Raw genomic sequence first — 26,556 nt, 5'->3', positions numbered from 1 at the left:
GGGTCCGGGAACCGCTTCCGGGGGCGGGGGGCGCGGGCTGGGGCGGCAGCCGGAGCGGCGGGGACGGGCCTGGCGCCGGCGGCGGCGGCGGCGGCGGAGGGGGCGCCGCGGGCGGGCGATGTGAGCGCGGCGCTCTCGGCAGGTGAGGCGCGCCGGTCGGGGGCGGCGGGCGGCGGGCGGCGGGCGTGGGGCCGGCGGGGCCGGCGGGGCCGGGGGCAGCCCTCGGCCGCTGTCCGGCTCCCTCTGGGCGCGGCGGGGCGGGCGCCTCCGCGCCTGGTCAGTCCGGCGGGCCGGCGGGTGGGCGGGCGGCGCGGGCTGGAGCGAGGCCGGGCGGGGTCGGGAGGCCCGGGCGGCCCGGGCACCTGCTCTGGCCAGGCGCGCGCCGCGGAGGGGCCAAGAGTGCTCGGCCCCGGGTCCGGGCGCCGCCGGAGGGGCCGAGGGTCGCGCTCGGCCGGCTGCCCCGGGCTCCCCAGCCTCCGCCGCGGGCGTCTCGGGACCCCCTGCTTCCGGGCCCCTCGCCCCCAGCGGCGCTCCCCCCTTTGTACGGGGAGGCTGGATGGTTGAGTGCCCTGGAGAGCTTGGCCGGGCCGCGGGGTCGGCCCTGCTGGTGGCCGCAGCCGAGCCCCTGCCCCACGCCGCCGCCTTTCTCCATCCAGGTAAACAGGCGGCGGCGCGTCCTGCTGGCCCTGGACGTCTCCATGGTCACTCTCGCCCTCAGCCGCTCCTGCCATTACGGAGGGCCGGGCTGGGGTTGGCCTCCGGGTGTAAACAGTGGCTTCCTCGCTGGGCGGCTGTGCTTCGGGGCGGCACTAGTCGGGGAGTTGTCTTGACTCCCCGCAAGCTCTTCCGCAAGCTCTTCCACGTCGGGCCTCAGTTTCCCCATCTGATTAGTGAGGGCTTCGGATTCGCTCTCTAAAGACCCTTGCGGGTCTGTCACTCTGTGTGTGTCTGAAATTAAGGGCTGTCCCTGATTCAAAATATTGGGCAGTTTCACTGAAGACTTTTTGCAAATGTGGACTTTTTAGCCACTTAATACACTTGGTTTCAGACAGGCTTTAAAAATGATTCCCAGAAGCTTTTCTAAATCTTACCTTAATTATATTTCATCCCTTGCTTTTGTCCCTAGGAGTCATCAGTCCCATCCCGCTGAGTTTTTGCATGCAGATTTTTTTTCGTTGTTTATATTTGCCCATTTTCTCTTTGTTCCTTAGTCCAGGCCCTCTTTGCTTCACATCTGGATTATTGCAACAGCTTCTTAGTTGGTCTGTGACTTCAGAAGTCCCCCGCCTCCCCCCTCCTTCCTTTATGCTAATGCCAAACTTAATATAGGAAGTCAAAAAAAGAGTGGAGTGCTTGCTTGATTATTAAATGTCAAGATGCTGTTCCATGTGGTAGGGGAAAGCAATGGAAGACACACAGCCTCCAAGCAGCTTTACACTGGGTGCTGAGACTTTACCTGTGAAAAGGTAGTTGATTGATGAGACGGGGCTGTGTGCTGTAGAATTAAGAGGAAGGAGAGATGGAGGTCACCAGAGGCTGAGTGGTCAGGGAAGGCTTAGTGAGGAGGTAGGATTTGAGCTGGCTGTTACAGGATGAGTAGGACTCAGATAGGAAAAGAAGAATCAGGCCCAGTGATCCAGTGGAGCTAGTGAATAGACCAGTCTCCTTGTAGAGAAGTGTTCCTAAAGGAAAGGGAATAGGACGAAAGATTGATTGGAGCTTATTCCTGAAAGAATTTAACACTAGGCCAAAGTTGAAACTATTCTAAAGGGGGGTGGTAAGCAGCAGGAGACTAGGGGGTGGTTTGTGATAATTTGCAGGAAAGGAAAGGAGTTGGCTTGAAGGCTAGGAGATCAGCTAAGAGGCCGTGGCCTTGAGTAGTATCCTCTTGTCTGCCACACTGGGTCCAGCCATTGCCCACCCCCACTCTTCTTGGTTTGACCCCTCCTCACCTACTTGAACCTATTCCCTGCTTCTCGTTCTCCCATCTGTCCTCTGCAGAAGCAAGTTTATGACCGCCTCTAGGGCTTTGCTCCTGTTGTTCCCCCTTCTGAAGTGCTGGCCTCCTTTTTCTTCTCTGTGTAAATTCTCCATTTCACTTCCTTCAAGCCCCTGCTGAAGATATACTTCCTCCAGAGGGTGTTCCTTGACTGCCCTACCCCCATGCCTTTGTGGCACTCACAATCTAAAGCTCAGGATTCAGCATGTGTTCCTTGGTTATTGAACTTGTTCTTGTCCCAGCTGGAGTGGGTGTTTTTTTGAGGGCATTGTGTCTTAATACTTCTTGTGGAGCTCTGATGGTATCTAATACGGCAGCCAGATTTTTATAAGAGATATTCAGATACTTCACCTGATATTTGTTGGTACACTTTATTTATTTTTTAAAAAATTATTTTATTTTATTTTATTTATGATAGTCACACACAGAGAGAGAAAGAGAGAGGCAGAGACATAGGCAGAGGGAGAAGCAGGCTCCATGCACCGGGAGCCCGACGTGGGATTCAATCCCGGGACTCCAGGATCATGCCCTGGGCCAAAGGCAGGCACCAAACCGCTGCACCACCCAGGGTTCCCCATGTTGGTACACTTTAAAAAAATTTTTTTTGATTCTCCTCCTTTTTAAAGGGGGCGTCTGTTATTATCAGCTTTCTCTGTTATATATCACTGATGCCCAATGCTGCCATTCAAAGTGGATGTTTTCGGCTCTCACTCTTAGAGTACCCATAGCATAAAATGAATCTTTGGAAGATTAAAAGGTTTACTTTTGATTATGAGAGAGAAAAAAGTCACGTAATTCTTCTGTTGGAGACTGTGGGGAAAGAACTGCCACTTTGGAGTCAGGCCTGGGTTTGAATCCCAACAAGGCTACTTACTAGTTCTGTGAACTTGGGCAATTTGTATGAAGTCTCAGAGCCTGTCTCCTCTATAGTGTGGAGATAATAAAATCCATCTCATAGGGTTGCTCTGAGTTTTAAAATGAAAAAAAAAAAAAGTATATGAAGGGAGGTAGCAGAGTTTGCAACTCATATTAACTGCTCAGTACATTTTCATCACCACCACCAGCTCATCAGGTATAAATTTATCAAGGTGGAGAGATGAGATGTGGATTTCTATGTGTCTCTGTATCCTTCCAGCTGAAGCACTTGTTGAAAATGTCCGTATCCTGAATCCAGAATACGATCGTTATGTTTTCTTTCCATTCGTTTTCATGTTACTTTAAATTCTGCTTCATGTTTTTCAAATTTCTTAATTATGTCCATTTAATGTTTTATAGCTGACTGCTGAATTTAGCTTAGTGAAGGTCATCAGCTGAATGCAGTTTAATATCTAATGGTTATTTTCTGGTTGATATTGATGGCATGGAAAACCTCACAGAAGAAAGTGATTCAAGGTGAGCTTTTCTAACCCTTCTGTTCTAAGAGGTAGGACTTAAGGTTCCCAGCCAGACTCAGGGCCCCAGAAATGCCAGCAGTAAAGCAGAGGAGATGCCACTTCTTGACATTTTTGAGTTCTTGGTCTTAAGAAAGCTTACTCATTCCTTTACCTGAAACCTACCTTTCTCATTTGGGGTGAATTCATGAAACATCCATTTGACCACTTCACAGACAGAGGTAAAGAGATGTTTTCAGACATAGTGGACACCTTGCAGAGAAATGGCTGCAAACTACTCAAAGTACAGCTTTGTGTCGGTGTGATGATACATCCTTAAATGAGAATTTTCTTCTCACTCAAAGTTGATCAGTAAGAGTCCAGCACCAGTGAAAACCCTGCATCTCACCAGTGTGCCTGGATTAAAGTCTTACAGGAGGTAAGAATTCCCACTCAGGACTGACAAATCTAGGTTCAAATCCTGGCTCTGACAGTCATTAGTGACCTTGGGAAAGGTTCTTCATCTCAGTTTGTTTCCTTATCTGTGGAATGGGGATAGTTGCCCTATCTGTGTCAGAGTGTTGTCATGAAGGTTCAGTGAATAGGTAAAGTGCTTACTTAGCATAGAGTACACAGTAGGAATGTAACTGGTAATCCTTAACATTACAGGTGAGGTTAAAGAGGCCATCCCTACCCCGCCAGGACAGCTCAGAAGAAGATTCTGATGTTTTTCATAGACTGGAAGACAAACTTCACTGTCAAACCAAACTGTACTCTCAGAATTAGTGTAACTGAGCAGACTTGGAGAATGTTAACGCCTTGGTAGGAAATCTAACAGTTTGGATAAAAATGTTCTTTCAGGCTCACATGAATTAATGCAGTAAGAACTCTAGACTTGTTTTCTTTTAAATTAGGATGAGTGCTTCATGAATATCCATCACGGAATGCCATTTTATTTATTTTTTTCGTGCATTGGGTTTTAGCAGCACCAGAATGTTTTATGCAGCCCTGGTGTTATTCGGCTGCTGCTTTCTAAAGGATTAGATTGTAATTCATGACAGCTCAAGTTTAGTTTTGATCTAGACCCAGGCAGAAATACCTAGAAAAGTTATTTTTATATAGTTGTTACTGCTGTTACCATGCCTGCTGTCCCTAGTGCTTCCATCTGTGGTCTTTTTCATGACTTTTTGTGTGGAATGGAAATTAGAGATCCTAGGTCTTCAGTGCCTCATAGAGTTGTGGCTCTGGTATCAGCAAGTGACAGAATCCAGCAGGTGCAGCTCTGGGTTTGGAATCGTGAGCATCTTGATTGAGAATAATGGGTACCTCCTGGTGCCTTAAATGACTTCCAGATTTGTAACCTTGATTTCTTTTATTAGAAGTGTCACTGGGTATTTTTAAACGAAGCAGAGCAAATTAGAGTGTTTAATGGGTTAGATGGGAATGAGCCACTTTGCTAGATTGTGCCTGCTGGAAAGGATGGCCCTACACCTCTTGGGTCTTCAGCAGGAGGAGTTGAGAGCTGAGGGTGTAGCGATGGTGGCATCTGAGGATTTTGAGCCACCAGCTTGGTTCAGGTTGAGTCAGCTGACGTGTGCTGAGAGCCTCTCTCTCTGCCAGACACAATGCTGGGCTCTGGGCACACGGTCCCTGCCCTCAGCTCACTGCCGAGGGTGTGTGCTCAGCAGCACATTGGCGATTGCTTAGATTTTATGCTTGCGCTTCTGTTCGAGTTGTCTTTATGGGGAAACACTTCCAGGGCTTTCCCCAAGAATGTTGTAAAGGGGTTTGCAAGGCCCGTGTGCATGTTTGCCCAGATGGCATTGAAGTGTCCCTTCTTTCATCTTTAGGCTCTCTTCAGAATGGATTAGCAATGCAGGGAGATGTAACTAGTCTCCACTCTGGTTTCCATTGTTCAGTGTCCTTACAGCTTAAAAAAAGGCACAATGCCAAATTTTATTGATGAAATGTTGTGCTAAGTGTGGGTGTTACATTGTTCTTGTGACCATGTCACAGTACCTCTCTTACAGGAGCAGACAGCAAAACTCTGCTGCTCTCAGCTAAGCTTTTTTCTCTCTTCTCTCTCATTTTACCAGATCAGTGCTCAGTACAGTCGTTTGATTACTCCCAAATCGGCATCTGATGTTTCTGTACAGCACCCCACACACACACCCGCAACCTCTTACTACCCGTCAGACAGCTCTACACAGATGCCCAGTGGGCAACCCAGACACCCCTTATCTGAGGCTGAACTCACTTGCCTCCTAGCATGGATAGCGTCTTGCAGTCTCCAGGTCCTATGGAATCCTTCTTTGGACTCATGTTCAGGTCGGTGGCTGCCAGAATTGATTTGTTGGAGTTTTCTCATCTAGTATTCAAGGCCCTCCACGTTCTGATGGTGGTTCTCCTCTTTGCCCCGTCACCCTTGGAACCTGAGCCCCAGCCACTCCTCCAGACACCACATGTTTCCCTCCTTTATTCCCCGCTCCTGACATTCCTTTCTGTTCTACTTAAAATGCAGAGCCGTGTTTACCTATTACTAACACCAGGAAGCTTTCCTTTGTTCTATTTTGATTTTTAAAAAAATCTCTTTTGGTCAAAAGTGATCAGTCTTGTCATTGCTCCTCATAGTTCTTTGTTTCTGCCTCTCTAAATTGTCTACTTGATACACTCGTTATCCACTTGCAGCCTTTCTCTAGATTGTTTGGTTTACAAAATTATATATTTTTAGGAAGACTCTTACACATATCTTAAAAATACTTTTGGTGAGAATAATACAGCTATGTGGTAGAACATTCAAGAAGTATAAAGTGAAGCCTGTTTCCCTTCCCCCTCCCAGTCCTTAGTCCTCATTCCCAAAGTCACTGACTTTTATAGTTTCATGTGATTCTTTCCAGAGTTGATACAGCAGTGGATATTTATTCTCTCAAGAAAAATACATGAAAAGAATTCCATATATGCATACATATTGTTCCTTATCATGCTGGTTTGGGCTAAATACTAGAACCCTTTTATAATGAAGCATAATTGATCTATCTGTCCTTTCAGTGGCTGTGTAGGGTTTCATTGTTGATTTTTGTTGTTTCTTTGAGCGAGTCTCTCTCTCTCTCTCTCTCTCTCTCTTTTTTTTTTTTAAGATTTTATTTATTTATTCATGAGAGATACAGAGAGAAAGAGGCAGAGACACAGGCAGAGGGAGAAGCAAGCTCCCCACAAGGAGCCTGATGTGGGACTTGATCCTGGACCCCAGGATCACGCCCTGAGCCGAAGGCAGACGCTCAACCACTGAGCCACCCAGGCGTCCCTGAGCCAGTCTCCTCTTGATGGAATTTTGAAGTTCCCCTTTTCTCTCTCTTTCTATTTTTTTGCTACAGCAAATAAAAATGCTTAGTGGGCCTCCTTGTTACATGTGTCCTAACATACTTTTATAAGGGCTATCTATTTGTAGGATCAATTCTTAGCAGTTGATGGTGGACCAAATAATAAATGCCTTGTGCTTTTGCATGTTGATTGATCTGACCAGGTTATCCCTCAGGATTACACTTACCAGTTCTTTATAAATATGTGCAAATCTGATGGGTCAAAAAACAAGTAAAAAAAAAAAAATCTGATGGGTCACAACTGGTAGCTCATTTTTTCTTTCCCTAAATTCACATGTGTTTAGTCATGAATGAAGCTAAACATCTTTTCATGTGTTTTATTGCTATTTGTCTTTTCTTTTTCTCTGAAATGTTAATTCCTTTGCCCCTTCTTCCATAGGATTTTCTGTGTCATCCCAATCTGATTGATTGGCAATATAAATTAAGGAATTTGGAAAGTAGCCCATTGTCAGATGCATGTGTATTTTTCCTTGGTATGTCATTCACTTCTGGTTTTTGCAAAGGGTATTTTTCAGTTCTTTGTTGTCAGATGTCTTCGTCTTGCCCTTTGTGGCTTCCGGGATTTCTGTCATGCTTGGAAAGACCTTTATTTCATTATTATAAATAAATTCATCCATGCTTTTTTTCAGTTAATTTTTGATGATAATCAAGTCTTATAAAAATACTGTCATAAGAACATACCAGGACCCTCTTTCCATTCCCTGGTGCTAAGAAATCAGTGAATAGGCAACACCTTTGAAAACTCATGTTGCTTCCCTTACCTGCTCTTTCTTTCCTGTGAGCCTCTAGGGTTGTTCGGTGTGAGGGCAGTCATTACCTTTTCAATCTTTTGCTTAAACTCAGTGGAAGGAGCAGGGTGAAAGGAGGAGCAAAGTATGATTAACTGGTGTATCTGTTCACACCCCTGTCAGGATCAGTCCCGTCTACTGGAGACTGTTACTTTGCTGTCTTTGCAAAGTGACCTTTTTATTCTTAAAGCTCCTTCAGGGGAGCCTGGGTGGCTCAGTTGGTTGAGCATCTGCTTTTAGTCGGGTAGTCGTCCCAGGGTCATGGGATTGAGCCCCGCACGGGCCCTCTGCTCAGCAGCTGTCTGCTTCTCCCTCTCCCTCTGTGATGTCTCTCACTTTCGCTTTCCCTCAAATAAATAAAATCTTAAAAAAAAAAAAATAAATAAAGCTCCTTTAGGTAAAATGCATTTGTTAGTGAGCTTTGAAACCCTGATTAGGGGTAAGTTTCCCATGTTTGTTGGATTTCAGAACAGGGTCTTGTCCTGTCCACACACGCATGGGTGTGGTGAGACATTCTGTAGCTTTTTTGGGTGGGATCTTGAAGAGATTTCAAGCAGCTTTGCTAACTAAGCCTTGTTGAGTATGGTCTTGCATCAGATTTTAGTTTTCTTTTCAGAGTACGCATGCATGTTTATCCCTAGGACCCGTCTCCTGACCTCAGGTCTGTGGGTGGAGCATCGCAGGCTGACCTGGACATAGGTTGTACAGTGTGGCCCTCCCCCGTGGCTCGTGCACAGAGTGCCTCATTGTGGCGACCTCCCCCGTTCTCTGGTCACCCGGTCTGCCTTCACTCCCCGGCTTGGGTCCGTGTTCTTCCTGAACCTGCTCCTTCTCCATTCCTCGTGATTATGCCCTGCCCCTGGTCTGCGCTGGCCTTGTCCTCACTGCTGTCCTCGGTGCTTGATCAGCCCTGGGTCGCAGTCTGCTCTGGCTTTGGAACACCAGTCTCAGTGCTGCTTAGAATTTTGTTGAACTTGGGCTAAACCTGTCTTGGTAGCATCTGCTCTGTGACTTCCACCTTTAAACACCAAAAGGACCAGTTACTTGAGCCTCAGACTAGTGGTTTCTAATTAATTGAGGCTGTAGCGTGAAGATAGGTGTTTAAGGAGTTGGAATCAGCCAGGGTCAGCAGCTCAGATGGGGAGAAGTATGCAGATGAAGGGCATACTGTATCTTAGCTGCAGGGCCACCTGGGACCTTTTTTTTTTTTTTTTTTTTTTTCTGCTCAAAGCCCTTACCTCTCTTGGAGATTCTGATCTAGGAAGAGGCTGCTGTCATAAATTCCTAGAGCTGCCATTGTTCAGTCACAGGGTCATGCATTTGTAATTTTGATGGATATTAATAAAATACCCCTCACTCAGCCTTCTCCATCCCCTTCCTCTTCATAGAAGCAGTAGGAGCCCATGCAGCAATGGGGGAATGTTTACCACTTGTCCCTGTCTCTTTCCCTGGCCACCATGCTAGAGTAGGAATGTAACCTGGGACAAGCTTTCTTATCCTCAGCTCTTCCTGACTTCTGGTCCTGCTATTCCCCACGGGCAAATTAGACAAGGATCAGGAGTTCTAGTGTAGGAAGTCTAGATGGGCAGATTTTGCACTGGTATTGAGAAAGTTAGCCTCTTGGAATCTCAGTTTCCTCATTTCTAAAGGGGGGGGGTACCTCCCTCTGTGGGGAGGGCAAGAGGATTCAGAGAAATAATGCATATAAGTCCTTTATGACATGCCTCGCCCATATCATTCAGTCAATATCAGTTATTGATGATGATGGTGATAATGGGCTTTTCCAAGTAAGGGAGAGGTCTAAAGGATGTGGGAGGTGGCAGTGACCCCCTTTTACAGTTGCTGAGGCTAGTGGTAGGGGGTGGCTGGCCGCAGGATGAAGGGGACCAGTGTCAGGACTGCCCACCTCAGAGATGGTCCTTCCCAGAACCCGCTGAGACCAGTGGCAGCAGTGTCATCAGCTGACCTTGGCAGAGGCTGTGTGTGAGGTGAAAGCTGCTTCCAGGGGTGTTCAGATATTCTCCCATTAAAAAAAATTGGCAGAGCAGGAAGTGTATGTGTCCATTGGTTGAGTGAGCAGAAGAACACTGTGAAGAGGTTGAGCAGCTGACAACTTGAACCTTCCAGCAGCCCGCTGCAACTACATCCTTACCGTGTATGTTTTTTTAGAGGTATTTCGTGTTCTTATCCGGAGTGTAATCTTTACAAACAAACAAACAGAAAAACTATTAAGTATTAATGGAAAAAAAGTATTAATGGTATTGAAGAAAAATGTCCAGCTGATATATGCATGTTTTTTAAAAATTCAAAAATAGCAATGGAAATGTCTGGTTTGGGGATGGCTTCTTGCTTAAGTTAATGTGACAGATCTGTGATCAATCTGCTGAGTTAAAGAGTACTGATTCTGCTGTATTTAGTGAGAGGAATAATCAAATTCATTATTGTCTTGCGAAGCAGCTGCAAACTTTGTCTAGATAGAAAACTAATATATAAATCACTTCTCTGCATTATGAATTGAATGAATTTCATTCCCACATCTCTCTGAGTTGGAAGGAATCTATGTTAAGCCTGTATCAAACTGTGAGACTGGGAATCTTATTCATCTTTGAAATCCCTTTGGTTTGTGCATGCAGAAGATTGAAACTGAATGAGTATTTCCTATAAATGTAGAAAATAATTTAAATTCCCAGTCAGTATGCCATTTAGTGATTGCAATTAAATGTAATATTTGCAGCAAATAAGACAAAAGGCTAATTTCCTTAATTTCCAAAGAGCTCTGACAATTCAATAAAAAGTGCAAATAGAGGTAAAGGATATGAACGGCAGTTCAAAGACAAACTTAGACAAATTGCCATTAAATGTGAGAAAAGATGATCAGCCTCACTTATAATTAAATAAAAGCACTTCCAAACCATGAGATGCCATTTTAAACTGATCAGTCTGGCAAAACTGAAAAAGTGTAATGCTGATTATTGGCAGTTCTGAGGGGAACAGGGACATCATGAGCTGTTGGTGGGGGTAGCTGCTGCCGCCTTTGGGACACAATTGGCATGATCAGTGGAAATGAAACCATGATTCTAGCAAAGTCTTCAGCTTGGAGGAAATACCATGGCTATTTAAATTTTTTCCTGTTTGAGGTATCAATTGGGACCTGGTTAAATAAGTACATTTATATGGCTGTGGAAAGATTTTAAGGTGTATTAAATACATTAAATTAAAAAAGGAGGTGTAGAACAGTTTATGCTGATATGTGTTTGTAATTTTCTCTGAAAGAACACAGAAAACTCTTAACAGTGATTATCTTTGGGAATAGGAACTGGGGAAGAGCTTTGCTACTTGTTTTTTATTTTCTTTCCTAGGATTTAAGTTTGTGTGCATGTATTTTGTTTTAAAGATCAAATTAATGCAACGTTGATCTAAGTTAGGTGTAGGCCCACTGACATTCTGTGCAGAGGAGGAATCAAGACCTTCAAGAAACCAGTGAGTAGCCCATGTTGGGAAATTGCTGATCTAGAGGAGTGGAGGCTCCTGTTTGAACTTGATTGTCTCTTGAAGAGGTTCCGACTTGCTTTACCTCTGGACCGCTAGACCTGATATCAGGTCATTGGGTGTAGAACTTGTGATTCATGATGCCTTTTGCTCCATTCAGCTTGGTAACGTGCCTAGGACTGAAGTTACCTGCAAAATCCCTGTGTGTCAGACTTGTAGAAGCCTCTTACTCTGGAGTGTTGCTTATTAGCAGCTTCAGGCAGAGGGCTTTGAATCTCATTGTCACGGCCAGAAGGAGGTGTTAATGTAAAGGAGAAGAGAGTGAAGCACTTCCTTTCTCATTTACAGAAAACTGGAATCCCTCTCTTAGGTGTTAATCATGATCTTTGGTTTTTCTCTCCAGTGATTTTCTTTCAAGTGTAGCTCTCTACTTTTCTTCTGAGAAGATAAAGAGCCACGCAGAGGAGGAGGAAGCCTCACCTCAGAGCTAGTTTCGGTTAGTTGTAGACTATTTCAGAAATGCTTCATTGTTTTTTCTTTTCTACTGGTTTTTGCCCAGAACTCTGCACCTTTCAAAAGCCTAAGCCCACGTTCCTTTTGCCCCTTAATTCCCAAAGCCACTATTTGCACACCTTTGTGTCAGCCAGGCAGTATCTGTGTTTCTAGAAGGCAGTCTGGTGTAGTTAGGACCACGACCTCTCCACTCAGACTAAGTTCATCTTTTAACTGTGGGACCTTTGGCAGTGTCTTGACTGCTTTTCCTCAGTTTCTTCATCTATAAAATAGGAACAATCGTAGTATTTCCTTCATGGAATTGGTAAAAGGATCAAATTAATATATATGTTTAGCACAGAGTCAGTACTCATTATATGTTGGCTTTTATATACATTCAGTGCATGAATTTCCCTCATTTAATCATGATAGCAGTTGTGTTGGGCAGTAGTTCTTTTGAGACCTTTTCTAGGTAGGAAATCAAAGTTAACCAACTTGTCCAAGACCACATGGCTGTTTAAATGTTCATTAGTACTATTATTATCAGGAAGTGGCATATTCAGGATTCATAGCCGAGTCTACCTTCAAAGCCAGTTCTCTTTGTTACACCATGCTGTCCCCCTAAAAAAATGTCTACTACAGCTAACCTTGATTACTGTGGGCCAAACAGCCACTGTGCTGAGTATTTCCTACTTCTTTTTATTAAGATTGACTGATTGACGGAAAAGGACAAACATTATATGGTCTCATTAATTTGGGGAATATAAAAATTAGTGAAAGGGAATAAGGGAAAGAAGTAAAAATATCAGTGAGGGTGACAAAACATGAGAGACACCTAACTCTGGGAAATGAACAAGAGGTAGTGGAAAGGGAGGTGGACAGGGGGTTGGGATGACTGGGTGATGGGCATTGAGGGGGGCACTTGGTGGGATGAGCACTGGGTGTTATGCTAAATGTAGGCAAATTGAACTCCGATAAAAAAATTTAAAAAAAAAGATTGATTGATTTGAGAGAGGGAGAGAGTGGGCATGTGTGCATGCATGTATACGTGTGTGCTCGGGAAGGGCAGAGGGAGAGGGACAGAGTCCCAAGTGGACTCTTTGTTGAGCCTGACGGGGGAGGCTTGCTCTCAGGATCCAAAACCAAGAGTTGGATGCTTAACTGACTGCACCCCTAGTGCTTTATAGTTCTGCATACTTGTATTTTATAACAAGCCACAAGGCAGTGACTGTTATTCCCATTTTCAAGATAAGAAAACTGAGACTTGGAAAGTTTATGAAGTACCTCACCCAAGATTTACAAGTGGAAAGCAGGTGCCATTTCAACCCAGATCTGACTCCAGATTCGTGCCTCTGACAATTTTATTATGATCTTTTCTGACCTTTAAAAAACTGGATGACGGGGGCACCTGGGCAGCTCAGTCGGTTAAGCAGCTAACCCCAGCTCAGGTCATGATCTCCGGTTCCTAGGGTGGAACCCTGCCTTGGGCTTCCTGCTCAGCAGGGAGTCTGCTTCTCTCTCTCCTTCTCATGCTCTTTCTTTCTCTCTCTCCCTCAAATAAATAAAATCTTAAACAAAATAAAAACTGGGGCTGAAGCATCCTGAATTTTTTTAGATGTTACTTATTTTTAATTACATATTCAGATAGTTTAGAAGTGTGTCTAAAAAGATTCATTGAAAGCTAGTAGGGCTTCCAACTACCTTGGCCCCATCCCAGAGGCAGTAGAGATTATTTGTTTTTGTGCATCATTCCAGAAATAGTCTGCATATTGACACAGCAGTGTGTGTGTGTGTGTGTGTGTTTTCATGGTGCTTTATACAAACAACACGTATACCGTTCTGCACCTCACCCTTTTCCTTCAGCAGTATATACCATGGTGATTATATCATGTCAGTATGAAAAGAGCTTCCTTATTTGTTTTTACTGGTTGTATAATGGTCTTAATTATGGACGTTCCATACGTTATTAGCCATGCTCCTCTTGATGAGCATCTAGTTGTTCTGAATCTTTTGTCCAGTGCTGTAGTAAGTTCCAAGGGCTAAATAAAGTTCCTTGGTCCTAGGGGGACATGCATTTGTAATTTCAGTGGACGTCACTAAAATGCCCTCCAGAGTATTTGCCCATTTTACAACCCACCAGCAGTGTCTGTCAAATTATCATTTGACAGGGATTTTAAGGTTTTATTTTATTTTATTTTATTTTATTTTATTATTTTATTTTATTTTATTATTTTATTTTATTTTATTTTTATTTTATTTTATTATTTTATTTTATTTTATTTTATTTTATTTTATTTTATTTTATTTTATTATTTTTGTCATTCCAAGCAATAAATGTTCACTGTTGGAAGTGTGGAAAGTACAAAGAAGAAAGTGAAAACATTTTTTTTTTTAAAGATTTTATTTATTTATTCATGAGAGACACACAGAGAGGGAGAGAGGCAGAGACATAGGCAGAGGGAGAAGCAAGCTCCATGCAGGGAGCCTGACATGGGACTCGATCCCCGGTCTTCAGGATCATGCCCTGGACTGAAGGTGGCGCTAAACCGCTGAGCCACCGGGGCTGCCCTGAAAACATTTTTAGTCTTACATTAATTCTGTATATATATCTCAGCATTATATATGTTTAATATCTGTATATACATACATAATTTTGGAAGTATCCTGCTTTTGTTGTTACCTAATTTTTTTTTTTTTAAAGATTCTATTTATTTATTCATGAGAGATACAGAGAGAGAGAGAGAGAAGCAGAGACACAGGCAGAGGGAGAAGCAGGCTCCACGCAGGGAGCCTGATGCGGGACTCGATCCTGGGTCTCCAGGATCATGCCCTGGGCTGAAGACAGGTGCTAAACCGCTGAGCCACCCAGGGATCCCCTACCTAATTTTTTTTAACGGCTTTAACTGAAGTATAGCTTATATATCATAGAATTTGATCATCTTAATATAATTCAGTGATTTTTAGTAAATTTATAACGTTGCACAGCTATTACCAAAACCCACTCTTAGACCATTTCTGTCATCCATAAAGATCCCTTGTGCTCATTTGCAATTGATTTGTTACCTGTTTTTTTGCCATGTTATTAAATATTCATTCAGCAGATATATTTTTTAAATTGTATTTATTTATTCATGAGAGACACACAGAGAGAGAGAGGCAGAGACACAGGCAGAGGGAAAAGCAGGCTCCCTGCTGGGAACCTGATGCAGGATTCAATCCCAGAACCCGGGAATCAACCTGAGCCAAAGGCAGATGTTTAACTGATGAGTCACCCGGGTGCCCTTCATTCAGCAAATATTTATTGAGTGTCTACTATGTGCCAGGCAATAATCTGAATGATAGCTAATGAAACAAAAATCCTTGCCCTCTTGGAGCTTGCATTTTGTGAAGCTAACTTTGTATTCTTCCTTAGCATCAGTTTATTATTTATTTATTTATTTATTTATTTATTTAGGTATTGGCTTAGCATCAGTTTAAATAATCACATAGTATTCATATAGGTGTGGTATACTCTAATAATTCCAAAGAAGTTGGACTTTTCTATTGTTTTCATTGTCTAGCTATTGTAATTGAATATACTTATAAATTCTTGTGCCTATATCTCTGATAGTGCTGAGTCAAGAGAAATGCCTATCATCAGGTTTTTGTTATGTTTGCATACCAGGAGTAAATGAGACTACTGCAGTCCCTATAGCACTGCCAGCTGGGTTTTTTATTTTATTTTATTTTATTTATTCATGAGAGAGAGAGAGAGAGAGAGAGAGAAGCAGAGACACAGGCAGAGGGAGAAGCAGGCTCCATGTAGGGAGCCTGATGTAGGACTCGATCCTGGGTCTCCAGGATCAGGCCCTGGGCTGAAGGTGGCGCTAAACTGCTGAGCCACCTGGGCTGCCCATGCCAGCTGTGTTTGAATCTTGCCAATTTGAGAAAGAATTGTGTCTCATGTTAATTTTTGTTTGTTTGTTGATGTTTTTAAGCACTTTATGTTTCAAGACTATTTTAATTTCTTTTGAAGCATCTGTTCATAGCCTTTGCCCATTTTTCAATTGTTATATTTGCTTTTATTGATTTGTAAGAGTTTTATATTTCTTTGCCATATATGTTGTATTTCTTGTAACTTTTGTTCATTTGTTGGTCAAAAGCCATTTATTTAGTTGTATCAAAGTTCTTCTGTGGTTAAAACTCTGTTTTTTCCTCTGGTATCTGTCTTTGTGTGCTTAGTAAGACCTTCTCTAGAAGGTATCTTGGTCTGTGGTGGAAAAGGGATCTAACTTTATTATTACATATTCATATTATCCAAGCAGCATCTATTTCAAAAATTCTTCCTTTCTCACTGATTGGAAATGGCCCACAGGGCCCATCCTGGTCTGCCTTCCATCTGCCTTGATGGCCCCCTGAGGCCTGTGTCCTCTGCCTTCCTCATTGTCCCAACTGTACCGCAGTTCTCTAATGCTTCTTTCCTTCCTGCTCAGGCTCTAGTCTCTTGGTGTGTGGCATTCTGTCTGTCTGGAGAACAGGACCATTCTCCTACAGCACCTCCCCACCCTCCATTATAAAAGATCTCCTAGCTCTTGTCATATTTTTTAACAAGAGAATGATAGCCCACCTGAACCCATAGTGCCTGGCACATAGAAGACCGACTTAGAGGGAATGAATTATGCAGTCATACATTTTGATATCTTTATGTTTGGCTGGTTTTTTTGTTGTTTTTTTCTAAATTGTCTTTAGTATTTATTCTTCTAGATCTTCACTGTCCAGTGTGGTAGCCACTGGCCACATATAGCTAGTGAACACTTGAAATGTGGTTATTCCAAATTAAGATGTGCTATAAATGTAAAATACACATCAGATTTCAAAGAGTTAGTATGAAAAAAGAATGTGAAATGTCTCGTTAATAATTTCCTAACGTTGGGACATGTAGGTGGCAGTCGGTGGTTGAGCAGCTGCCTTCAGCTCAGATCATGATCCTGGGGTCCTAGGATCGAGTCCTGCAACAGGCTCCCCACAGGGAGCCTGCTTCTCCCTCTGCCTATGTCTCTGCTTTAGTCAGTGTCTCTCATGAATAAATAAATAAAAATCTTTAAAATAAAAAAATATAAAAAATAACTTTCTAACATTGATTATATGTTGATAATGTTTTAAATAGGTTAAGTAAAAATGTATAAAATTTTAATTTTTTGTTATTAAACAATGCAGCTGCTAGAAAACATTACACATATGGTTGGTGCTGTATTTCTGTTGGACAGCAGCATTCTAGATGAATTTCAAAATCATTTTGTGAACTTACTAAGTACTTCATTGGGTTGCATTATAGTCATAACTTAATTTGGAGGGAGAGTGTCCAGTTTATCGGATCTTTCAGAAGTGTAATATGTATCTTCACTTATACATGGTTTTGTCCTTATAAAGTGTTAGTTTTCTTCTTGTAGATCCTATTTTTTTTAATCCTCCTGGTATTTATAGCTTCTGTTACTGTTGTCGGTTGTACTTGTCGTTATCTTACCTAACTGGTTTTTTATGTACAATAATTTTTGAAATGCTCCATTTGCTAGTTCCTGCTTCTAAACAGATTTGTTCCAGTGAGTACCTTGTGTTTTCTGTGTAAATAATCCTATCTGCCTTGAATAGTAATTTTACCTCTTCTCTTCTAATGGCTCTGTGCCTTAATTTTCTCTTGTCTGTGGCTTTGGCTAGAACTTCCAGAACAATGTTAAGTAAGAGAAGAGATGGGCAGACAACCTGTGTCCTCCCGGGGACTAAATGGGAATGCCTCTATGAAAGTATTTACCAGAGTACGCACCAGGGAACACTAATTCTTGGGAATATTTACATGTGTACCTTGAGAGAAGAGTCACATGCTTAAATGAGTGTGCAAACAGCTGAGTTAAATAGAATTCTTGTTTGCAGGACTTTTCAGGTGGGTTATTATGCTAATATATTGTTTAATCTCTAGGAGATTGGGATATTGAGTCTAGTGCATGGGCTTGTGTGCTACTAAATACAGTTTGGGAAATGCAGATACAATGTTTCCTTTCTAAGGATGATGTTGCCATTGATTTGCAGTAGGTACTGTTTATTAAGAAAATATTCTCTTCCTATTTTTCTCTTACTTTGAAAAGGCATTTCACTTTCTAAAATCCACATTTAGTGTAGTTTTGATTTGGCCATATGGTTTTTCTCCTTTGATTTACTGCTGTGGCAGATTATATTTATATATTTCCTAACATGTAGCCATCCTTACATTTGGTCACAGTATATTATTCTTTTAATAGGTTATATTTCCTAGTATTTCCTTCAGGACTTTAAAATATATTTACTTAGGTAAAGTTGGCATTCGTCTTCTTTATCCTGTTCGCCATCTTCTGGTATCAGATTTAGGCCATATAAATTGAGATGCTTTAAATTTTTTTTTTTTTTAAGATGCCTTAAATGTTTTAACATGCATCTAAAACAGTGTGAACGGCCTGAAGATCACTTATGCTTTGGCACTTCTGTTTTTTATTTAATTCTGCCAATTTATGTTATTCTAAAAATATGTCCATTCCATACAGATTTCAAATTGATTTCAGTCATAAATCTAGGATAAATAAGGGCACAGTATTCCTCCTTAACTAAAATGTTTTAACTCAAATTCTGACATGATAAAAAAAAATTCTGGTGTAATCTAGTCACACTAACTGGTTGATCCTTTGCTACAAGAGTCAGATATATTTATTTATTTTATTTTTTTATTTTTAAAAAATTTTATTTAATTATTCATGACAGAGAGAGAGACAGGCAGAGGGAGAAGCAAGCTCCGTGCAGGAGCCCCACGTGGGACTCAATCCCTGGTCTCTAGGATCACACCCCGGGCTGAAGGCGGCGCTAAACCGCTGGGCCACTGGGGCTGCTCAAGAGTCAGATTTAATTGCACGTTGTTGTGTCTTATAATTTTAAAATTTTTCTCTGCGATTATGCTGTTCTATATTAATAACTTTTTGCTTTCTTTGGGTTTGATTGTTTCTTTTCTGACCTCTTCGATGATTTCATTTATTTTTATACTTTGTTGTTTAATAATAAAAACGTCTAAAGCACTGACTTTCCCTGTTAAAATTTGTTGTTTCAAAATCCTCAATATTTCGAAAAATTTCAAATATATAGAAAAGTTAGATTTTACAGTAAACACCTGAATGCACCCATCATACACACTATGCTTGTTAACACATTACTATGTTTGCTTTATCATCTATCTGTCCATCTCTTTTTTTGGATTCATTCTCAAGTAAGTTGAAGATATAAGTAAACTTTACTCCTAAGCCCTTCTTGCTACAGATTTGATATGAGTTCGTTTCTCTTTCTTTCTTTCTTTCTTTCTTTCTTCCTTCCTTCCTTTCTTTCTTTCTTTCTTTCTTTCTTTCTTTCTTTCTTTCTTTCTTTCTTTCGATTTTATTTATTTGAGAGAGAGAGAACAAGTTGTGGGGGAGGAGCAGAGGGAGAGGGAGAAACATTCCCCACTGAGCAGGGAGCCCAATGTGGGACTCAATCCTGGACTCCAGGATCTTGACTTGAGCTGAAGGCAGATGCTTAAACAACCGAGCCACCGAGGCACCCCAGAGTTTTCTTTTTTACTAAATAGTTTTATTCCTTTTTGACTTTCTCTTTGATTCTGTGCTTATTCAGAAGGTGCTTAAATTTCTCTTGGTTGCATTTTAAGCACTAAAATATAATTGTTAGATCTGATTTTGTTGTGTTTTGGTTAGAGTGCAGCTGGGCTGTATACCCTTTCTGGGTTGTGAGTGCTTCAGTGCTGTGGGTTCTTGGCAAGGGCTGCCAGCCTTTCCTAGGTATGCCCAGGCTGTGAGCACTGGTGAATGGTGATATGTCTATCACTCTTGTTGCTCATCCTATCTAAGACTCTTTGCTGGAAGAATCAGCTGCCTACCCAAAAGGATATAAAGGTGTACAGAACCAAAGGGGGAAAAATGCACATCATGACAGCAACTCAGATTCTAAACTAAAGAGTTTAGCTCCATTCAGTGTGTCCAGTGTGCTCTCTGCTTGAAAAACACCAATTGGAAACCTACAAGTAAGGCAGAACAATTTTTAGATGAGTTTGCATATTTTTTTTTTTTACAAAGTACTCCAAATCCTCAGCAGTAAGTGAAATATCAGGGAAATACGTTTCCTAAAAGGATACCAGATTCTCAGTGAGCTGAAAAGGCCCTACTATATAACGTTATGATTTTGATAAAGATGAATGTTAGGCCATTGGGGCACTAGGCTGATTGATTTTTAGGTTATCTGACTTTAGGTGAATTAACCAAGACGTGAAAGACTGAAAATGAGTAAGAGGAAGAATGCTCAGGTTGACCCTCGGAGGTGAGCGCAGTAGCTGCAGTGGTGGTGGTGGTGTTTTTGCGAGCTTGTGTTTATGCCACTTGTACTTGGTGAGGAGTCACTGGTGAATTATGAAACTCTCTCTTTCTGCAGATTACGCTTCATGTCAGTAGAAATGGACAGCAGCAGTTTTATTCAGTTTGATGTGCCCGAGTACAGCAGCACTGTTCTGAGCCAGCTAAACGAACTCCGCCTGCAAGGAAAACTATGTGACATCATTGTCCACATTCAGGGTCAGCCATTCCGAGCCCACAAAGCAGTCCTCGCTGCCAGCTCCCCCTATTTCCGGGACCATTCAGCATTAAGTACCATGAGTGGCTTGTCAATATCCGTGATTAAAAATCCCAATGTGTTTGAGCAGTTGCTTTCATTTTGTTACACTGGAAGAATGTCCTTGCAGCTGAAGGATGTTGTCAGTTTTCTGACTGCAGCCAGCTTTCTTCAGATGCAGTGTGTCATTGACAAGTGCACGCAGATCCTGGAGAGCATACATTCAAAAATCAGTGTTGGAGATGTTGATTCTGTTACTGTTGGCGCTGAGGAGGCAACAGAGAGCCGTAATGGAGTTAAGGACAGCAGCTTCTTTGCCAACCCTGTTGAGATCTCGCCCCCATATTGCTCTCAGGGACGGCAGCCCACCACGAGCAGTGATCTTCGGATGGAGACGACGCCCAGCAAAGCTTTGCGCAGCCGCCTCCAGGAGGAAGGGCACTCAGACCGAGGGAGCAGTGGGAGCGTGTCCGAGTATGAGATTCAGATAGAGGGGGACCACGAGCAAGGAGACCTACTGGTGAGGGAGAGCCAGATCACAGAGGTGAAGGTGAAGATGGAGAAGTCTGACCGGCCCAGCTGTTCTGACAGCTCCTCCCTGGGGGATGACGGGTACCACACAGAGATGGTGGACGGAGAGCAAGTTGTAGCAGTGAATGTGGGGTCCTATGGTTCTGTGCTCCAGCATGCATACTCCTATTCCCAAGCGGCCTCGCAGCCAACTGGCGTGTCCGAAGCTTTTGGAAGTTTGAGTAACTCCAGCCCATCCAGATCCATGCTGAGTTGTTTTCGAGGAGGCCGCGCTCGCCAGAAGCGAGCTTTGTCTGTCCATCTGCACAGTGATCTGCAGGGCTTGGTGCAGGGTTCTGATAGCGAAGCGATGATGAATAACCCCGGGTATGAGAGCAGCCCCCGGGAGAGGAGTGCAAGAGGGCACTGGTACCCGTACAACGAGAGGTTGATCTGTATTTACTGTGGAAAGTCCTTCAACCAGAAAGGAAGCCTAGACAGGCACATGCGGCTCCATATGGGAATCACCCCCTTTGTGTGCAAGTTCTGCGGGAAGAAGTACACACGCAAGGACCAACTGGAGTACCACATCCGGGGCCACACCGATGACAAACCATTCCGCTGTGAGATCTGCGGCAAGTGCTTTCCATTCCAAGGTACCCTTAACCAGCACCTGCGGAAAAACCATCCCGGCGTAGCTGAAGTCAGGAGTCGCATCGAGTCCCCTGAGAGAACAGATGTGTACATGGAACAGAAACTAGAAAATGATGCGTCGGCCTCAGAGATGGCCCTAGATTCCCGGATGGAAATACACACAGTGTCCGATGCTCCTGATTAAGATGGTAACGAAATGCACCCAAACAAAGCACATTAATCAATGCATATTTGTGATTTGCTTTGTTGTAATCTTTGGTTTTCCCAACCATCTGGAAATCTCCCGGTCTCTTGGCAGTTTTTCTAAGGTTTCTGGAAGGAACACTTCTTTGTGTTTATCCTTTCCCCTGCCCTCCCTCTCCCAAGGAGCTCAAAGCATGAAGGGCAATGTATCCAGGGAAAACACAGGCTGACAGTATTCCTCTTTGGCTGAACTCTTAATCCAAAATCTGCCAGTGATTTAGCTCTGCCAACTGGTTGACCCTACATTCTCTGCCAAGAGGCATACTCTCTCGATGTGCGCACTGGCAACAGTGCATTTCCACGGAGAGGGACTAGAATGCCGTCAGCTGATACAAATGGGTAACCTTTTCTAATTTAAAATTACTTTTAGGGGGTAGTTAGACAATTTATATATATATATAATAAAGCGATTATTATATATATAGTATATATACATTCTCAAATTTGATTTTATTCTGGTTGAGGTGAATGTAAGAGGAATATATAATTTAATACAATGTGAACAGGGCTTTTGACTCTGTCTCGTCCCTACCCGATGTTAGGGTTTTGTCCCTTTATTTCCCCTAACAAAAGAATGTTAATAGGTTTTCATATATATTAATCATTGTGTCCAAAAGCAAGCAAAGCAAATCACAGTGTTCGTAGCTCTGCTTCATAACAAGTACATAAACCAAATGCCATAAAATGTATTCAACTCTAGTTGGAAACCGTTTGGAATTTTTGTTCGTTGTCCAGTCAGTGAGCTGGATGACCCGTGGTGCTGACCTTTTTACATATTGTAGTGTTATATTAGCCAACCCCAAAGGAGCAGTGGTTTTCAATGTTTTTACTGGCCTACGAATCTACCTTCATTCCGTACTGTAGAAACATACATACCAGGTAACTAAATCGAATCACTCTACCATGAGTTAGTACTCGCACTAAGGGAAAGGGATTTGTAGTTCGGTCTACAAAATTCTCCAAGCAGTGTTGTGGGTTGTTTCTCTCTCTCTCTCTCTCTCTCTCTCTCTCTCTCTCTCTCTCTCTCTTTTTCAAACAGCTAGTTCAGGTGCACAGCAACTTTTTCTATGTGCAGTTCCCAGGGAAACTGCAGAACTTGGAATTTGTACTTTTTGTAAAGATATACTCTATGGGAATTGCAAGCAATATATCTTAGTATTGTGTGTGCTAACGAGAGCCTCAGTGGCTCCCCCACTCTCAGTGTTTCCTGCTTAAAGAAACCAACAGTCAAAAGGCCCTCTAAGATACTCTGTGTGTCACCAAATCTGTGTGTATCACCATTTTTTTGGTCACGTGGTGCTATTTTTATGTTCCGTATCTTTTAGGTCAGTATAGTTGTAGAAAATGTGAAATCTAATGGTAATAGTGATTTACAATTTTTTTTCCTCTCTTGCGTTATAGCTTGAAAAGAGACCTCAAAAGCATGTGCTGGCAAACACATTACTGTATGAAAACATACCTGAGTCCTATTTGAATAATGTTTTATTAGTACTTTAGGACATGTCTTCAGTTCTCTATTTTGTTTACCCGTGTGCTTCTAGTAAACAAAAACGGGCTTTTACGAGATGGCTCTGGTACTGTATACTCTGACACAGGGAATTCGTAAGCAATTGGATGATGAGTTTGTGCTGCAGGGCTCCCCACAGGATGTCAGCACTCCAGACTCTACTTGAGAATCTCGACTCTGCAATTTGCAGCTAGTATGTCTCCACAGGGGAACAGCACAAACACCAAAAAGAAAAACAGACACGAAAAGACCCACCTCAGAGGCTAGGAGTTATAGGAATACAAAAATAGACGTTTGCTGGTTTTCCATGCTTTTTTGGCTCTTAAAATACCAAGAATGGTGGGGGTCTGGGGTGGGGGCAGGGTGTTTTGGGGGAGGATTTTGCTTTGTTTTGTTATTTTGAGAAAAGAAAATCATTCAGGCCCTTGTGTGTGATAGCCCCCGGGGGTAGTAGCTGTGCGGTAGCATCTCTTTAGCACACAGGATCTATCTGTTCACGTGTGAACTGCTGCGCTACACATCAGTGTTACTACGTACAGATTACACTCTAATCCTGCTGCTCCCGAGGAGCAGCTTTTTGCTAAATCGGGTATATAAGTATGCCTTCTCCTGTCAAACTGCCTAAGTAAGGGGTGTGTTCTCTCCCTGAAGCACTTGCTCAACTCCTGTCAAAGCCGCGTGCCTCAAGGGGAGGCTGGACCCCAAGTGTTTACCCACTTAAATATGTTCTGGGGTTTCAGGTAAATGTTTGTAATTTTTTTCTTTACATGAAAAAGTTTGGTTTTGATTTTTCTTTTGAAGAATTAAATGCAAAAAATTTGTGTGGTGATACAAATTAAGTTTGTGACAAGAAATGCCCAAATCAAGGACATGCGAGGTCAGGCTCAGGGAAGGAACCTCCTTTTTCACTCAGGCTTGGAGCCTTCTGAGAGGTCTCCAGAGCATTCTGTGATAGATGAGACAAGTCAGGAGGAGAGAGCACTTGGGGCAGGTACCTCGAATATCCTGGTTCTTGTCACTGTGTCAGTTTTAACCTTATTTACATGGAGTTCTTTGTATTTGTCAATTTGTTTAACTGGTTTGAGTTTACCAAAGAGTGACTTATCCAAAATTGTCTTTGACAAAAATATACATTGCTTTGATTGTACAGTTCAGGTTCAAACATTGTAATGGGACTGTTAAAGGGGCAGAAAATTGATTGAGTTTCTCTCTAATAACCATGATTCCACATTGGCAAGTTCCACTTGCCTCCCATTCATGTTGCTAACACTTTACCCTTTCCACTGCTAGCAGTGTTAAGAATGAATTCTCAAGCCATAACCCAGTACTGTAAGGTTCCACAGGGCTTCGAGGAGGCAGCGCGTAGGCCAGCGCAGAGCTGGACGACCTCTCTGAGTGAGCACACCGTCGTGCTTCTCAGGGTGCGTGGCGGGTGAAAGGTTAACTCCATTCAGATCGGGCAGCAGCAATTAATTGTGCCTTGTCACATGAGGATGTGCCAGGAGGATTAACATGGCCACAGAACAGAAACATTCTCTCCCTGAAGGTCCCTTCACGTCTCCGCAGACGAAGTACGCTGTGTAACTCCTTAGAGCAAGTCTTTTTGGAAAGCAAAGTCCCTATCTCTGTACAGTTTTAGGTTAGATGTTTCATTTATAACAAATGCAAAAGTCAATTAAGATAGAAGTGATATGTGAAGAAATCTTTTACGGCAGAACATATCCTGAATTCATATAGGTCTGTTCATAATTGAGTCTCTTCTTGAGCTACCTTTTCCAATACGTAGACAATGTGAAGACAGTGACGGCGTCCTTTCCTCTGGGTGTTTCACCTGTTACTACAAACTGTGAAAACAAAGAATTTTATACTTTTACTAATGTTTGTGGTTTTAAACAGTTATTTTCATTCTAATCCGTTCTCTCCCCTCTAATTTCTACTAAAGCTGTAAATACATTTAGAAATTATATTTGTAAATACAGCATATGAAGACAAGTTAATTTTTTTGGTCAGTGGAAAGCCTCCCAATTGGCTCTGCCTTTGTAGTTTTGTTTTTTTGGTTCGTTTGCGTGTGTGTGTGCGTGCGTGCGTGTGTGTGTGCATGCATGTTTAACAGCAGAAAGGATACTGTCGGTTCACTGTTAAGCAGAATATACTGTAGAACTAAATTGATAATTTTCCAGCTTCCAGAGCATGAGTAGATGTCTTTTCTCATGATAGCAGTTATAACCAAGTCTTTGTTTTTTCCTTAGCCCAGACCATAGGCCTGCATATTTTTGCGTGTGTTTTTGTTTTTACTTTTATTTTTCCAGCCTAGACTCTAGGAAGAACCTGCAGGAACACAAAACAAGGGCTGGGGTGGGGAGGTGGGGGGTGGGAATCATCTACGTGAATGAGCTTTACTTTAAAGAAATCAATGTATTTTATTTTAACAACTTTTTCTATTAGTTACTGTGATTTTTGTTGTTGTCTATGTTATTGTTAAATTCTGTAATGGTTTCCTGTGAAGCCTCCACTGAAAGGGACTCAAATATGCAACACCTAAACTATTTTCCAAGGGCACATGCCCCTTGAATGGTGCTTCTAGACTGGTCAGGGTTATTTATTAAATTTTATATATGAAAGTATTGGGGAATTATGTAAATTCTTTATATGAAACTAGTTCATAAATCATAGATTTCATATTACTCAGTGCAACTGAACTGAAGGTTCAGAAGAGTCATTCACATTGTTCCAAATTTGTAATGGTTGTCACACGTCACGTATGTCTTCTTCAGTAAGTGCCAGAGTGTTTCCACTGTTTCTGCCCAGTGCTCGACTAATTGGCCCGGAAGAGGACCTTGTTTTCCCTGGTTCCCCTCTGGGCCTGGCACAGACAGGGCTACTGTAGTTCTTGATCAAGTCCTGGAGTGAGCCCTGCTGCAGATTCGGTAACCAGACCTCTTGCTGCCCCTCAGTGACAAGTATGCTGTGAATTCAACCTTTGGACTTGCTGCCCAAGCCTTTGGTTGCTGCCCTGACTATAGTAAGAGGTAAACTTACCTGGTTTCTTTGAGAATGACCATTTTCCTAATGTGAAAACCATCTCTCTCACCACTTTTATTAGTAGGGCTAACATTTTTTTCCGTTATAAATGGTTGAGCAATTTGAATGACTTAACACAGTGTCATTATCTTGCAATATAAACTGGTAACCTCACAAGCCCACACTTCATCACCATATGAAGTAAATGAAGCTAGCTAAGCGGATGCTGTATCAACTAGTAACTTGCCATTAAGGATTATTTTATAGCATGAATTTAAGACTATTTATTCAAATGATATTTTACTCTTGTATTCATTTTGTTTTAGATTTGTGACATGAATATTTCAGTGCTGCTTAATTTTGTTCTGAATTCTTGTTTCTTGCTTGTAAATGGCTTTTTTATGGTATAAAGTCAATGGAAATTGCTGTTTGTAAATAAAAATGCTGCTAGAGCAAA

At 42.4% G+C, this 26,556-nt stretch overlaps 1 protein-coding gene across 2 annotated transcripts; it reads left to right on the top strand.

Annotated features, from left to right (window-relative positions):
- On the top strand, positions 1-26,556 carry ZBTB34 (zinc finger and BTB domain containing 34). 2 transcript variants are annotated; one of them, XM_072748589.1, is made up of 2 exons: positions 1-142; positions 19,988-26,556. In XM_072748589.1, the coding sequence occupies exon 2, from the start codon at positions 19,998-20,000 to the stop codon at positions 21,510-21,512; it is 1,515 nt and encodes a 504-aa protein (XP_072604690.1). In that variant the 5' UTR covers positions 1-142; positions 19,988-19,997; the 3' UTR covers positions 21,513-26,556. The 2 variants fall into 2 exon arrangements, with proteins under 2 accessions (XP_072604690.1, XP_025865103.1); XM_026009318.2 differs by lacking the exon at positions 1-142 and adding an exon at positions 11,200-11,522.

Source organism: Vulpes vulpes, chromosome 2 (genome assembly GCF_048418805.1).
Source record: "Vulpes vulpes isolate BD-2025 chromosome 2, VulVul3, whole genome shotgun sequence".
Classification (NCBI taxonomy): domain Eukaryota; kingdom Metazoa; phylum Chordata; class Mammalia; order Carnivora; family Canidae; genus Vulpes; species Vulpes vulpes.
Note: the sequence above shows the minus strand (reverse complement) of the source record. Positions and strands in the feature narration are given on the sequence as shown.

Bases quoted from the DNA above. Each gene is read 5' to 3' on its own strand.
- ZBTB34 (XM_072748589.1), top strand. From the start codon at position 19,998: ATGTCAGTAGAAATGGACAGCAGCAGTTTTATTCAGTTTGATGTGCCC.